The sequence below is a fragment of the Procambarus clarkii genome, chromosome 43, assembly GCF_040958095.1.
Source record: "Procambarus clarkii isolate CNS0578487 chromosome 43, FALCON_Pclarkii_2.0, whole genome shotgun sequence".
Classification (NCBI taxonomy): domain Eukaryota; kingdom Metazoa; phylum Arthropoda; class Malacostraca; order Decapoda; family Cambaridae; genus Procambarus; species Procambarus clarkii.
In genome coordinates, this window is record NC_091192.1 from 8342172 (window position 1) to 8359732 (window position 17561).

The 17561-nt window shown below is 45.7% G+C and overlaps 1 protein-coding gene and 1 long non-coding RNA gene across 3 annotated transcripts in view; both read right to left on the reverse strand.

Annotated features, from left to right (window-relative positions):
- LOC138349997 (hepatic lectin-like) overlaps positions 1-11792 on the reverse strand; it is a 79558-nt gene extending 67766 nt beyond the window's left edge. The window contains exon 1 of one of the 2 annotated variants that reach the window (XM_069300027.1): positions 11633-11792. In XM_069300027.1, the coding sequence (XP_069156128.1) occupies positions 11633-11684 (52 nt within the window). In that variant the 5' untranslated portion in view covers positions 11685-11792. The remainder of the gene's footprint in view (positions 1-11632) is intronic. The other variant, XM_069300026.1, reaches the window with a different exon arrangement.
- A 2015-nt stretch (positions 11793-13807) lies between these two features.
- Positions 13808-17561, reverse strand: part of LOC138349998 (uncharacterized) — a 55629-nt gene continuing 51875 nt past the window's right edge. The window contains exon 2 of the long non-coding RNA XR_011221967.1: positions 13808-15552. This is a non-coding gene — a long non-coding RNA (uncharacterized lncRNA). The remainder of the gene's footprint in view (positions 15553-17561) is intronic.

The following is a 17561-nucleotide window of genomic DNA, read 5'->3' on the forward strand; positions in this document are numbered from 1 at the left end:
AATCGGTTTTGAGGCCCCAGTACGAATAAGCGACCACAGTGTATTGGTGTTTGAGTACCTGATTGAAGAAGGGTTATTGAACTCGAGGAGGGGGTACCGAAACCAAAAGGTTAGCATACCGAAAGGGAAACTATGAGGAGATAAGAAAATTCCTAACAGATATAGCATGGGAAACAGAGCTCAGGGAAAAGACGGCCCAAGATATGATGGACTACATCACGCAAAACTGCAAGGACGCAGCAAACAAGTTTGTCCCAGTCCAAAAGGAAAACAGTGAAATGAAGATGAGAAACCCATGGTTTAATCAGAGATGTAGGCTAGCTAAGCAGCAAAGTCAAAGGGCATGGAGAAACTATAGGAATAACAGGACACTGGAGAGCAGAGAAAGATACCAGAATGCCAGGAATGAATATGTCAGGATGAGAAGAGAGGCAGAAAGACAATACGAAAATGACATCGCAAGCAAGGCAAAGACTCAGCGTAAATTGCTGCATAGCCACATCAGGAGAAAAACAACAGTAAAGGAACAGGTTATGAAATTAAGGATAGGGGCAGAAGGATTCACTACAAACGACAAGGAAGTGTGTGAGGAACTGAATAAGAAATTCCAGGAGGTCTTCACCTTAGAGCAAGGAGAAATTCCAGAGATAAGAGAGGAAATAGCTAACCAGGAACCACTGGAAGAGTTTGAGATTACCAGCAAGGAAGTAAGGAAGTGTTTACTAGAGTTGGATGTGCCAAAGGCTATAGGCCCAGATGGAATCTCCCCTTGGATACTAAAGGAAGGAGCAGAAGAACTGTGCCTACCACTCTCCATAGTGTATAACAAATCACTGGCCACAGGGGAACTGCCAGAAATTTAGAAAGCAGCTAACGTAGTCCCAATATACAAGAAACGGGATAGACAGGAGGCACTGAATTACAGGCCAGTGTCCCTAACCTGCATACCATGCAAGCTGATGGAGAAGATTGTGCGAAGAAAGTTAGTGGAGCACCTGGAGCAAAAGAACTTTGTAACACAGTATCAACATGGGTTCAGGGATGGCAGGTCCTGCTTCACAGGGTCACAGGGTTACTTGAATTCTACGATCAGACAACAAAAATAAGGCAAGAAAAATAAGGGTGGGCAGACTGCATATTTTTGTATTGTCAGAAAGCCTTTGATACAGTGCCACACAAGAGGCTAGTGAAAAAGCTGGAGATGCAGGCTGGAGTGAAAGGGAAGGTATTCCGTTGGATACAGAAGTACCTAAGCAACAGGAGACAACGAGTCAGTGTGAGGGGTGAGGTCTCAGATTGGCGAGACGTTACGAGTGGAGTCCCGCAGGGGTCAGTCCTTGGACCTATACTATTTCTGATATATGTAAATGATCTCCCAGAGGGTATAGAATCGTTTCTCTCAATGTTTGCCGATGATGCAAAAATTATGAGGAGGATTGAAACTGAGGACGATAGTAGGAGGCTACAAGATGACCTAGACAGACTGAGTGAATGGTCCAACAAATGGCTGTTGAAGTTCAACCCGAGTAAATGCAAAGTAATGAAACTAGGCAGTGGAAACAGGAGGCCAGACACAGGATACAGAATAGGAGATGAAGTACTTAATGAAACGGACAGAGAGAAAGATCTAGGAGTTGATATCACACCAAACCTGTCGCCTGAAGCCCACATAAAAACAATAACGTCTGCGGCATATGCGAGGCTGGCTAACATCAGAACAGCATTCAGGAACCTGTGTAAGGAATCATTCAGAATCTTGTACACCACATATGTAAGACCAATCCTGGAGTATGCGGCCCCAGCATGGAGCCCGTATCTTGTCAAGCACAAGACGGAGCTGGAAAAAGTCCAAAGGTATGCCACTAGACTAGTCCCAGAACTAAGAGGCATGAGTTACGAGGAAAGGCTGCGTGAAATGCACCTTACGACACTGGAAGACAGAAGAGTAAGGGGAGACATGATCACAACCTACAAAATCCTCAGAGGAATCGACTGGGTAAACAAGGATAAACTATTTAACACTGGTGGGACGCGAACAAGGGAACACTGGTGGAAACTGAGTACCCACATGAGCCACAGAGACGTTAGAAGGAAATTTTTCAGTGTCAGAGTAGTTAACGGATGGAATGCATTAGGCAGTGATGTGGTGGAGGCTGACTCCATACACAGTTTCAAATGTAGATATGATAGAGCCCAGTAGGCTCAGGAATCTGTACACCAGTTGATTGACAGTTGAGAGGCGGGACCAAAGAGCCAAAGCTCAACCCCTGCAAGCACAAATAGGTGAGTACACTACACCCCACACTCACAGACCCCTGCACACACTACACCCCACACTCGCAGACCCCTGCACACACTACACCCCACACTCACAGACCCCTGCACACACTACACCCCACACTCACAGACCCCTGCACACACTACACCCCACACTCACAGACCCCTGCACACACTACACCCCACACTCACAGACCCCTGCACACACTACACCCCACACTCACAGACCCCTGCACACACTACACCCCACACTCGCAGACCCCTGCACACACTACACCCCACACTCGCAGACCCCTGCACACACTACACCCCACACTCACAGACCCCTGCACACACTACACCCCACACTCACAGACCCCTGCACACACTACACCCCACACTCGCAGACCCCTGCACACACTACACCCCACACTCGCAGACCCCTGCACACACTACACCCCACACTCGCAGACCCCTGCACACACTACACCCCACACTCACAGACCCCTGCACACACTACACCCCACACTCGCAGACCCCTGCACACACTACACCCCACACTCGCAGACCCCTGCACACACTACACCCCACACTCACAGACCCCTGCACACACTACACCCCACACTCGCAGACCCCTGCACACACTACACCCCACACTCGCAGACCCCTGCACACACTACACCCCACACTCACAGACCCCTGCACACACTACACCCCACACTCGCAGACCCCTGCACACACTACACCCCACACTCGCAGACCCCTGCACACACTACACCCCACACTCGCAGACCCCTGCACACACTACACCCCACACTCACAGACCCCTGCACACACTACACCCCACACTCGCAGACCCCTGCACACACTACACCCCACACTCGCAGACCCCTGCACACACTACACCCCACACTCGCAGACCCCTGCACACACTACACCCCACACTCGCAGACCCCTGCACACACTACACTCCACACTCACAGACCCCTGCACACACTACACCCCACACTCACAGACCCCTGCACACACTACACTCCACACTCACAGACCCCTGCACACACTACACCCCACACTCACAGACCCCTGCACACACTACACCCCACACTCACAGACCCCTGCACACACTACACCCCACACTCACAGACCCCTGCACACACTACACCCCACACTCACAGACCCCTGCACACACTACACCCCACACTCACAGACCCCTGCACACACTACACTCCACACTCACAGACCCCTGCACACACTACACCCCACACTCACAGACCCCTGCACACACTACACCCCACACTCACAGACCCCTGCACACACTACACCCCACACTCGCAGACCCCTGCACACACTACACCCCACACTCGCAGACCCCTGCACACACTACACCCCACACTCACAGACCCCTGCACACACTACACCCCACACTCGCAGACCCCTGCACACACTACACCCCACACTCGCAGACCCCTGCACACACTACACCCCACACTCGCAGACCCCTGCACACACTACACCCCACACTCGCAGACCCCTGCACACACTACACTCCACACTCACAGACCCCTGCACACACTACACCCCACACTCACAGACCCCTGCACACACTACACTCCACACTCACAGACCCCTGCACACACTACACCCCACACTCACAGACCCCTGCACACACTACACCCCACACTCACAGACCCCTGCACACACTACACCCCACACTCACAGACCCCTGCACACACTACACCCCACACTCACAGACCCCTGCACACACTACACCCCACACTCACAGACCCCTGCACACACTACACTCCACACTCACAGACCCCTGCACACACTACACCCCACACTCACAGACCCCTGCACACACTACACCCCACACTCGCAGACCCCTGCACACACTACACCCCACACTCGCAGACCCCTGCACACACTACACCCCACACTCACAGACCCCTGCACACACTACACCCCACACTCGCAGACCCCTGCACACACTACACCCCACACTCGCAGACCCCTGCACACACTACACCCCACACTCGCAGACCCCTGCACACACTACACCCCACACTCACAGACCCCTGCACACACTACACCCCACACTCGCAGACCCCTGCACACACTACACCCCACACTCGCAGACCCCTGCACACACTACACCCCACACTCGCAGACCCCTGCACACACTACACCCCACACTCGCAGACCCCTGCACACACTACACTCCACACTCACAGACCCCTGCACACACTACACCCCACACTCACAGACCCCTGCACACACTACACTCCACACTCACAGACCCCTGCACACACTACACCCCACACTCACAGACCCCTGCACACACTACACCCCACACTCACAGACCCCTGCACACACTACACCCCACACTCACAGACCCCTGCACACACTACACCCCACACTCACAGACCCCTGCACACACTACACCCCACACTCACAGACCCCTGCACACACTACACTCCACACTCACAGACCCCTGCACACACTACACCCCACACTCACAGACCCCTGCACACACTACACCCCACACTCACAGACCCCTGCACACACTACACCCCACACTCGCAGACCCCTGCACACACTACACCCCACACTCGCAGACCCCTGCACACACTACACCCCACACTCACAGACCCCTGCACACACTACACCCCACACTCGCAGACCCCTGCACACACTACACCCCACACTCGCAGACCCCTGCACACACTACACCCCACACTCGCAGACCCCTGCACACACTACACCCCACACTCGCAGACCCCTGCACACACTACACTCCACACTCACAGACCCCTGCACACACTACACCCCACACTCACAGACCCCTGCACACACTACACTCCACACTCACAGACCCCTGCACACACTACACCCCACACTCACAGACCCCTGCACACACTACACCCCACACTCACAGACCCCTGCACACACTACACCCCACACTCACAGACCCCTGCACACACTACACCCCACACTCACAGACCCCTGCACACACTACACCCCACACTCACAGACCCCTGCACACACTACACTCCACACTCACAGACCCCTGCACACACTACACCCCACACTCACAGACCCCTGCACACACTACACCCCACACTCACAGACCCCTGCACACACTACACTCCACACTCACAGACCCCTGCACACACTACGCCCCACACTCGCAGACCCCTGCACACACTACACCCCACACTCGCAGACCCTGCACACACTACACTCCACACTCACAGACCCCTGCACACACTACACTCCACACTCACAGACCCCTGCACACACTACACCCCACACTCACAGACCCCTGCACACACTACACCCCACACTCACAGACCCCTGCACACACTACACCCCACACTCACAGACCCCTGCACACACTACACTTCACACTCACAGACCCCTGCACACACTACACCCCACACTCCTGTTAACCCTTTGATTTGATTGATTGTTGCCGCCGGAGGCAGCTAGTTTATTGTGCACCCCATACCCATCCTGTGAGCAGTAGCGCAAAAAGCATTACAGAGAGCACAAAAGGTCTTTATCAGACCTCATCTTAGTTTTGATGAGGTTATCTCATCATAAACAATTTCATCTATCCTTCACACCTTATAGTTACAATGTCAGCTAGTTACAGAGAAAGTGCTATTTCAAGAGCTATATATTTACAGTAAGTCATCATACATTAATGGTAGGTCTTTTCGCTAATACATAATAGTTTGACCAATGGAGATATTACAGAGTCATAGGGGAGCTTCTGTTTATTACTAGTCTTCACAATACACTACTTGTTTCTTCATCTCATATGTCGTTTATCTACTGGAAGCGAAATATGGATACAGTGCAAGGATTTCAGGTATTTTATCCATGGTAATAAGATAGGTTGCCATATCATACAGAGTGAGCTTAGGTTTATCTCTAAATGGCTCAATTTTACTACAATCCAAGATATAGTGTTCGAGTGTGTGTCCCTGTCAACTTTGTCATGTTCCTGCAGGCCAATGTGAGAAGGAATCCACAACATTTTTATATTTACCCTCGTGCTAAGTATTCTTATATATTTACGTCTAGCTTCCAAGATAAGCACGTTATTATTTGATTGCAAACTGTTTATTGCTCGTAGTGAGGAAAGGGAGTCGGAAATAATTAAGCTGTCTACTTCAGTGTTGTCAATAATTTCGAGTGTTACCAGTATTGCTACCAACTCGGCTTGCATTGTGGACGCCCAGTTACTAATTCTTATATTCCTTTGAATTGTGCTGCCATCGGGCTGATGAGCAATAACAGCACTTCCTGCCCTCCCTGTAGCTGTATTGAGTGATCCATCAGTGTATATGGTCTGTGCTATGTTGTTTTCAGCTTGTATATTGTGAATGTGTACTATGGTGCTTAATGTAGCAGCAAGCTGAGCATGAGGGTTGTTTGTGATTATTTTCTTGGTGGGGTATGCAGGGGTCAGGATGTAAATAGGTACTATCTGCCAGGGTGGAAGGAAGTGCTGTACTCTTTCATCTGTATATACATCGTGCAGTCCCATCATTTTAATATGAGTGGCTGTTCTTTGAATCCATTTAGACTCGCAAGTTCCACTTCGTATGTGTTCTAACAGTGCAACTGACACAATGTTGTTTTTGTTATCACGCAGCAGCTTTAGTCCCATCATAAGATTAATTTCAAATATTCTGTCTCGAATGCTAAGTATATTTAATTCTTTCCGCATGTTGAGAACTTTAGTAGTTATAGGACAGCCAAGTATAATTCTGAGTGCTTCATTTTGCATTTTTTCCAGTCTATCAATACTTTTGCCATTTTGCAAGACCAAAGCTGGTGCATGATAGTCTATCAGAGACCTTATATACGCTAAATACATCGTTTTTGCTATTCTAATATTAACACCGTACTTAGGGCTGTATCCCGTTACCCACTACAGTTCTGAGAGCTTGAGTCTATCTCTACACTGTTGATGTAACTTATTGACTGCAGTTGAGATACAAGGGACAGAGACACCAAGGTATTTGAAAGAAGAGACAGTCTATTGGTATGTTATCTATCTTAAGTTTTCGTGGTCCACTTTTGCGGTTGCCAATTTGTCTGTTAAATACCTTAGTTTTAGCAGCGTTGATTACAAGACCAAGGCTCTCACAAGCTGTATGTATACAATTTAAGACTGTTTGCATTTCGCGGTGGGTTTTAGTATGTACATGGATGTCATCTGCATAGCTGATAGTGATGTTTGCCGGACTAGTTGGGATTAATTTTAGTAAGGCATTAATTAGAACATTAAACATTCTCCCGTTGGTGTTTGTGAGTTGATCCCCTAATTGTTTGTGTTTAGCATTGAAATCCCCAATTATGATCGTAGGGTCAGTATGTGCAAAATTAGGTAGGTCAGTATACTGGAGGAGGCCAGTAGGTGCTTCGGTATTCAAAACATTAAGTGTAGAGTTACCAACGTGTACCTGGATACTATGATATTGAAACCCCTCTCGTTGTTGGGCGGGAAGTGGCTCATGTGGCAGGGATTTTTTAACATACATGAGACACGTATTCTTTGATCTGGGATTATAACACTGATAACTAGGCAGATTCTGCAGGGTTCTACCTGCGGGAGTTAGGGTTTCCTGGAGGCAGACAATATCTATGTCTTCAGTCATAACCTTATGATGGAGGTCAGAATACCGTTTTCTAAGAGAAGCAATATACCAACTGAGTATCTTGATGACACTGTACCTGTTTTTATGAGTTTGAGAGGGCGCAATTGTTCATTGTTTTTAGTTTATCAGTCTGCGGTTGCACAAGAACAAGTAAATCTCGATACTTTTTGAAGAACATTAATATGGTGTATTTTTCCTCTTCGGTCAGCACATCACCTGTCACCAGTTTTTTAATATTGTTCCGGCGGAACCATCTGGGATGTGTCGCGTGCAGTCCGAGGATGTCATCCACGTCCAGTTCCACTCCTTCATTATCACTACAGGCATCACTGGTTTCAAATTGATCGTTATTATAGTCGCTTTCATCATCATTTTTACTAATATTTTCCTTCAAGCAGAGTTTATCAGCACCTATATTCACATCATGATCTCCTTTATCATCATTAACATTTTCACTCTCACTGTCATTTTGTTCATGATCATGATCAGTTGCATCGTGATATTCATCAAAAACACTTTGCATTTCAACGGGGAATTGTTGACCCTCTGTTCATAGCGCACGGCGTTGATGAGGCTGGGGTGTGGGGAGCCGTGGTGGGTGGGCTATAGTCATCTTTTGGTGCATGATTTCCTTATTTTGTTTAGTTATTTGCATGCTCAGCTTTTCCACAATTTTGCTTTGTTTTTCTACTGTATTCCTCAGCTCAGCAATTGTCTGTGCCTGATCCGGGCCCCCAGACCAACATGTATTGGTAGAGACTGCAACTGTGTCACTCGAGCTACCTGCTGTGGCGTTGGAGTGGTTGGGTAAGGGAGGAAAGAATGCCTGAGTGACTGGTGGTGGCGCCGCAGATTAGCCAAGGTGGTTACTGGCGCCCCCACCCCCCCTCTCCCCGCTGGTGTACCCCGGGCAGTCCGTCTCGGCGGGAGTGAGGCACAGTCCTCATGCTAGGCGGGGACTCCCTACATGTGACAGTGGGCACACCTCAGTTTCAGTGTTTCACCATTTTCCTTTTTGGCATCACACACAGAGGTTGCATGCTTTCTGGCACAGTGGCCACACCGCTCATCACTTTGGAATCACTACGTGATTCTACCGTTGGCACTTGTAACACCTGCGCCTGGAAGGGTTGTAGACCTTCCTTGTTAGTTGCCGATAAGCACTCGGAACAGTAAATCTTTCCTGCGGAGACTCGTCACTGGTCCAGTGAGCAAGAATAGTCTCTCTGCCAGTTGCTCTTTTCGCATTGACGATGTGTTCATGTTATTCCACCAGTTTGTGATCCTAGTAGAGGTCCAGGCCAAAAATGATGACGGCTGTTCTGTGGGTATGAGCAGGCAGTGGTGGTTTTCTCATTGTTATACCAGCAAGCTCTTGAGTACATAAATATTGCACCATCTCTTCAGTAATGTTCATACGGACATGGTTTGCATGTCCTTTCGCCAACACATATCCACCACCAGGGTGTTGTTTGGCTGCCTCAGCCAACCATGCATATTTGCTGTTAACCCTATAGTGTAGATTCCGGTCTCTCGGCCAGTGTTTTATACAAATGCGAGACATTTGAAGTCCAGCCATGTCTTTTGATCTGAAGGAGTAGGCCAGTGAATTAGTAAGGCTGTAACATGTCAGACAACATTGTGACCGCCTAAGCTCTTGACCTGACCTTACTAATGCTGTTAACACCTTCAGGTGTTATATCATACTGTTCTTCCTCAAGCTTGGGTGTCACCAGACCTGTTCTACAGTTCTATTGTTACTGGGGGTGGGAGGGGGAAGAGGGGAGGTATGTATCGTGTAGGAGGGTACAGTGCCATGTGGAAGCGTGTGGTTTGGGAAGGTGAGGAGGGAATAGTATGGGATGGTGAGGAGGATTGTGGGAGGGTGAAGAAGGGAAAGTCATAGTTTGGAAAGGTCAGGAGGCTGTGGTGTGGTGAGATGGGGACCTGTGTGGGAAGGTAATATGTGATTGAGTATTTACAAATGTAATAACTTTCATACTCTATGCAATGTATTAACATTTTTGTATAGATGTTTACAATGTCCAGGACGATCCAGGACGCATTTATAATTGGCACCACCAGACTTGCCTTTGTGTGGAGTGCCTCAGTAGGGGATTTGGGGCCAGAAGCCGACCGTTTTGAGAGGTTTTGGCTGATTTTATAGACAGATCGGCTACGGACTTACTTCAGCCCGTCATCATAAGGTTTCCCAACGTCAGGAAACTGACGTACTAACGTGCCCTAATCCTAAACTACCAGAGGACCAAAAATATAAAACAGGAGAGAATGTCAATTTGGCGAGCCGCTATCAGTTTCTAATACGACAATTTTTCGTCTTGAGTAGAGTATACATCAAAATGTGACGTTCTGTTAGGAGGACGGGTTGTTTACTGAGTGGCATCCAATTGAGATCGACTGTTGTGGGTAAGGTCTGGGATAGTTTTAATTGTTGCTGGGGTCAGAAGCCGACTATTTTACATGCATTCTCTAATTTAGGCTGCGTGTTTCCTTAAAAACATTTAGAATTAGAAACATTTAGTTTCTAATTTTACATCTGGTGTGGAGTTACCGTTTTAGGTGGGGGGTGGTATCTTGGCTTGGGGTGGCTTTTGAGTTTTGAGTCTGGGGGCTGGCATAAGGGTGAATTAAGATTGTACACTGGGTGTCAAAAGTTAGTTGGGGTCGATCCCCTGTGCCTGCCCTTAAGTAGCAATTGCTCCTATTTCGATAATCGGTTACTTCTGTGAAGTGTGAAATGTGGGTTTCATTGTCCATAATATGTTTTCCAACTGAATTCTCGGCAGTTATCGACGTTCAATAAACGTTGATACAACTTCGATAACGTTCATTTAAAGTCGACGCAACATTGATAATATTGATTCAATGTTACTCAAGCATGTTTTGTCCACTGTGAGAGTGAGTGGGAGGTATAAAGGGAAAGTGAATGGGAGATTCGAAGGGAGGGGGAATGGGAGAAGAAAGAATGTAGAGGAGAGAGAGAGAGAGAGAGAGAGAGAGAGAGAGAGAGAGAGAGAGAGAGAGAGAGAGAGAGAGAGAGAGAGAGAGAGAGAGAGAGAGAGAGAGAGAGAGAGAGAGAGAGAGAGAGGGAGAGAGAGAGAGAGAGAGAGAGAGAGAGAGAGAGAGAGAGAGAGAGAGAGAGAGAGAGAGAGAGAGAGAGAGAGAGAGAGAGAGAGAGAGAGAGAGAGAGAGAGGGAGAGAGAGAGAGAGAGAGAGAGAGAGAGAGAGAGAGAGAGAGAGAGAGAGAGAGAGAGAGAGAGAGAGAGAGAGAGAGAGAGAGAGAGAGAGAGAGAGAGAGAGAGAGAGAGAGAGAGAGAGAGAGAGAGAGAGAGACAGACAGAGAGGGAGAGAGAGAGAGAGAGAGAGAGAGAGAGAGAGAGAGAGAGAGAGAGAGAGAGAGAGAGAGAGAGAGAGAGAGAGAGAGAGAGAGAGAGAGAGAGAGAGAGAGAGAGAGAGAGAGAGAGAGAGAGAGAGAGAGAGAGAGAGAGAGAGAGAGACCAAAATACCATCATGCACCTCCCTCTTTGTTATTTATTAATTAATAAGTCAAGTCACTGAGGACATTCAAGGCAAATACTTATTAATTTAGCAAGACATATTGTGAGACTTAACAGCCTTGTTGGGACGAACATTACCTCTGCTAGTGGTAGCCTCACGTGGTCAACACTACACCTGACACTTACCAACTTCCACCTGTGTCAGGAGGCCGATGACCAGCAGCGCTACCACAAACATGGTGACCTCAGGAGAGTCTCAGACAGTGTTGCCTTCAGCAGCGTTGTGAGTCAGTGGTGAGCTGACAGACTCTGTTGAATAGTGACTGTTTATCTTCTGGCAGGTTGAGGAAGCGCTATCTTTTATATTGTCTCGGACCTGCACCTTGCGTTCTGGGAACTCAGCAGCTGAGGCTTGTCATCGTTGCTTACTACAATTTTTCAAACTATATTTACTGTTTACTTGAAATAAAAACTGTTTATCATATCAAGTTGTGAAGCAATGTTGTATGAAAATTGTGTGTCTCGTTGTCTTTTACTCCCAGGCTCGCTGTATGGTATTCCAGATAATGTATATGCAAGTTAAGTTTCTTGTTTCTTCATAGTCTATGTTTGGTTGACAAATCATAACAAAAGGGGTTCTTTGCATTGAATTTAACCACTCTGAATATCAGGTACTTCTCTGTGACCTTCCATATTCTGACCATCCTGGCCTGGTTGATACAACAATGACTTCGTATTTTACACAATGTATAAAACTCTTGCATCCTGTATTAAATTTTTACCAAATCAAAAAATTACATCATACATATATCTATACTATAACAGAGAAATGTTTGTTTGCCTTTGGTCTTATACAAGCTGGAGGCCAGACGCTTGGGGCTAGCCTCACCCAAATTTGTAGGGGTAATGGTCTGGGGTACAGGACGGACATAGGCAGGTTGGGCTCACCAGAATTAAAAAAGAAACAACGTGCCAGTGTAACAATCCCTAATGATGGATTTTGGCACTATGCCAGTATACCTACGGAAATATTAAAAGAAGATCTTCACAGATTTTTGTCTTATTGAATTATTTATTGACCATTATTTATTGATCTCTAGAAAAAGTAACAAAAATTTCCCATTTAAATTTAGGTTATACTTCCATATGGCCTTAATTAAATTCTGAACCTCCCCCTCTCCCCCATCCACAGATAACTGAAGGCTAACTCACAAAGTCGAAAGGTTGAACTATATTATTATGTGAGAATGTCATTTATCATTTCCCAGGGCGTAGTGATAAAACATTCGCCCGGCGCTTCGGGAATGCTTTGGCCTGGGTTCGTATCCTGGCCGGGGAGGATTTACTTGGCGCCACTCCTTAACTGTAGCCTCGGTTTACCCAGCAGTGAATGGGTATCTCTTTGTGTAACGCTTTGGCTGGTCATATTCGGGGAAAATTATGATTAAGGACCTGCGGGAAAAGCGATGTGTACTAGTGGCTTTACATGAATGTAACAACTCTTGTATATATACATAAACATCAAATAAAATAATTATGATTCAGTGACACTTGCTGTTATTATGCTATTAGTAGGGGTGTACTTGGTGTAGCTTGGGTCTTTCTGTCTTTCTCCCATCTATCTATCCGTTCATTTATCCATCTACCTGTCCATTTATCCATTTACCTATATATCTATCGGTGCATTCATCTAATCTATCTATCCATCCGTCTGTGTATCCCTCTATTCACCCATCTATATATCTATCCATCTCATCTACATCCATCTATCTATCCATCTATCCAACCATCTATTCACCTCTCCATCCATCTATACATCTATCTTTTGATCCTTCTATCTGTGCATCTTATTATCCATTCATATATCTATCCATCTTGCTACCCTCTATCCACCTATCTTAGAGATGATACCTATTGGGGATAGCATTAATACAAGTGACCTCAGTCAGAAAGGACTGTACTAACAAACACAATAAATGCAGTGAGAGCAGATTATTATTTTAAGCTGAAATAGGCAGCGTAGAACCGCTGACAGAGTCCAAATCTTTAGCACACTTTTATCCACGGGGTCGGGGAGCTCTTATAACCGCTGAAGGCAGTTGTAAGGGGTGGCTCTCGGGATTCTCACACCATGTTTTTATTGGTGTGTGTGGCTATGAAATTGGTTCGAGTCTCGAAGTATCCAAAACAACATATATATATATATATATATATATATATATATATATATATATATATATATATATATATATATATATATATATATATATATATATATATATATATATATATTCCTCTTCAAATGTAAGGCAGATTCCAATACTGGGAACAAGTTTATTGGAAGTGTTGACGAAAGGACACTTGTCGTTTGGTAACAATAACATTTATTCACGAAACTTAATAATAACAATACAAGGCAATAATACGTTAACATTACGTTAAAGTCCGTAGTGGCACAATATAATACTATACAACTAGCCAGTATACTCGAACGCCGGTTCAGACCGCTCGCGGATTCCTCAATCATGAACTAACTGAAACAGTTGGTGACCACTCAGACACAACTAGCAGTTCGTAACGACTGGGGGCAAAAAATATAATAACAACAACAATAAAGACACAACAGACAGACCTGTCACAGAGTCAGTCTTCTGTAACACAAAGTTAATTACGTTAAAGCTCATCTCGCCGGACGGCAGTCAAGGCAATCAACTACGTTCCAGTAGTATGACAAACACAAGACAATTAATCTAATCAATTTCAATCAAGAAGTTCAACAAAACAAGAAGTTCAACTCAATTATGTTAATTAACAACACTAATTACGTTAATTACTGTCTCCTGGTCAGTTAATCAAAAGCAAGGTAATTTATATTAAATCCAGATCTGTCAACACAGACAGAAAGGCAATCAAACACTGCTTAACGAAGTTAATTATTCAAAACACCAGGTAATTGGCAATCAGTGAGTAATCACTCTAATTTCTGTCGAACTGACAGTTAATTAACTCACAAAGAATTACGTTAACACTGAGCTGATCACTTATATTGCTTGACAACCAAGAATTACTCAACCGTTGATAATTACCTTACACTCCAATAATGACGTTAATTAGTAACACTAATTACAATTTACTGACTCTTTAATTATTAATGCACTGATTAATACAACACCGGGTCACATAGACCAACCAACACAGCAGCAATACAGCACTAAGCTCCACTGCTAAAACAAACACAACACAACACAACACTGTCGTCTTAGTAAATGACAAATCAATAAACACACAGAGAAATAACTGAGTAATTAACCCCCTTATCGTTACTCCTGGAACGATTAAAAAAAAAGCATACATGGAATGATTATGAACAGTGATGGTATCTATTAAACCGCACCCAAAACTATACACATGATTATACAAATCACAGAATATGCTAAATTTGGTAAACGTGTAACATACACACACTCAGGCCAAGCTACTCAGATGATCACTCAGATGCACTGTACTTGCCTACACTCTTTTCCTGCTTCCTCGATCTGTGTAACTCTCCCGTTACGAGCTACTGAGAAACAACAGGCCGAGAGGGTGACTTAAATTCAGCATAAGGAATATGCACTATCTTGATAATGATACAATAATTAATTAAGGAGTTCTCACTTTGATAACCGGCTTACATTCAAACAATCTCTCTCACACTCAGTAGACCTCAACCGTTGATTGAAGATGAGGCGCCCAAAGCAGACCGCACGTGGTAGATCCCTTGGTACAGGATACACGAGTGAGGGTGTGGAGTAATGTAGTTTCACAGGACGCTGAGGTGTCGAGCGGGTGAGGTAGCCTCTGAGTCGTTAAGGCGAGAATTGCACGCTCTCGCGGGATGGTGTGAGAACATGATGTGGGAACACTGCAGATGTGGGCAGCGCGGTGGATGGGAAAATATTCTAAGTCACAACAGTCCGTAATTTCTTGTTATTCACTCAGATGTTAACTAAAACCAATGGGAATTGTATCTTAGATTCCGATCAACAGTTCACAGAGCAATGTGGTGAAGGATCGCTTGAGATTACAAAGATGAACACGGATCAATACACTACAGTCCAGTTGCTCTGTAGATGTACATGTGGAATTAGTCTAATATGTATCTCTATTTTGGTCAAACATATATATATATGTTGACCTGTCCCCCTGGTTAGCTCTCCTAGGTGCTCCTCTTGGAAGGAATGCCATCGTCGGGGTCCTTGGTAAGAAGATCACTGACCTGAAGAGGATGAACGAGAGGATTGAAGACATCGATGCTCATGATGCACTTTACCTCATCACCAGATGCTTGTCCCTTCCCAGGCTGACCTACTTTCTAAGATGTTCGCCATCTTTCAACAATATTAAATTAGAAGAGTATGACAGCTTGCTGAAATCAACACTAGAAAAAGCCCTCAATCTTTCCCTCAGCGACTCACAGTGGAAACAGGCCTCCCTTCCTGTCAGACTCGGGGGCCTTGGCGTGCGCACAGCAACACAAATTGCTGTACCAGCATTCCTGTCCTCTTCAGTGGGGTCTGACAACCTGGTGAAGGAAATCCTACCTGAGCACCTAGTTCAACAGGCAGGGGTGCATGATCCCAGCTTCACAGACTGCACAACCAAATGGGTCTCTCTCGCAGGACCAGCACCCCAACCACCGCCTTCTGAAGCCCATAAGCAATCCAGCTGGGATCGCCCCATTGCCGACCAAGAAGCTGCAACTTTGCTAGAAGCTGCGACGACACCACATGACACTGCCCGACTTAGAGCTGTAGCAGCTCCCCATGCAGGTGATTTCCTATTAGCAACCCCAATGTCAGCAACCGGCACCCGTCTCACACCGCAGGCCCTCCGAATTGCCGTGGCTCTCCGCCTAGCTGCCCCAATCCACACCAAATACAGGTGTATTTGCGGCGAGGCAGAGGCCGACAGATACGGACGGCATGGCCTTCTTTGCCAAAGGACGGGAGGATGGTATGCAAGACACGGCGAGGTTAATGACATTATTAAGAGGAGCCTTACCACAGCCGGTTGTCCAGCAGAGAGAGAGCCCCGTTACCTAATGTCCCGCAACTCTGATGAGCCTGTCGGTCGCCCAGACGGAATTACGGTGAACCCCTGGAAGAATGGTAGACAGTTGGTGTGGGACTACACTTGCGTTTCAACTTTGGCCAGTACCTATGTTGACTTCAGTGCTACACAAGCAGGAGGAGCTGCCAATCACCGGGAAGCGGCCAAGTCACGTAAATACAGAGACCTTGAGCACCACTACAATTTTGTCCCCATTGCCTCAGAGACACTTGGTGCCTGGGGTAAAAGTGCTGCTAGCTTTTTAAAGGAGTTGGGGTCTAAGCTAATCGAAACAACTAGAGACCCCAGAGCTGCCAGTTTTCTTTTTCAGCGCCTTAGTGTGGCAATCCAGAGAGGAAATGCTCACTGCATCCATGGTTCCTGCCCGCCATCTGAGGAGCTGGAGGAGCTATTCAACTTGTGACAAGCAGCCTTGTACCCTGTATGTAATCAATATTGTAACTTTTTTTGTGTAATGACATTTTCAAATAAAGTTAGATAAATATACACACTTAACAAAAGAATAGGGGTGGTAGGAGAAGAAAATATCAAAGTGTTCAGTGAGGATCCACAAGGTCTTCTCTGAATACTCTTTATTTTCTTCTCCGAGGCTATGGGTCCCTACATTTGCACCAGAGGTGGTACCCCTCCTAGTTATATATATATATATATATATATATATATATATATATATATATATATATATATATATATATATATATATATATATATATATATATATATATATATATATATATATATATATATATATGTGTGTGTGTGTGTGTGTGTACATACAAAAGAATGGGGGTGGTAGGAGAAGATAATATTAGTGTTCAGTGAGAAACCACAAGGTCTCCTCTGAATACTTTTTATTTTCCTCTCCGAGGCTATGGGTCCCCACATTGGCACCAGAGGTTGTACCCTCACACCCTATATATATATATATATATATATATATATATATATATATATATATATATATATATATATATATATATATATATATATATATATATATATA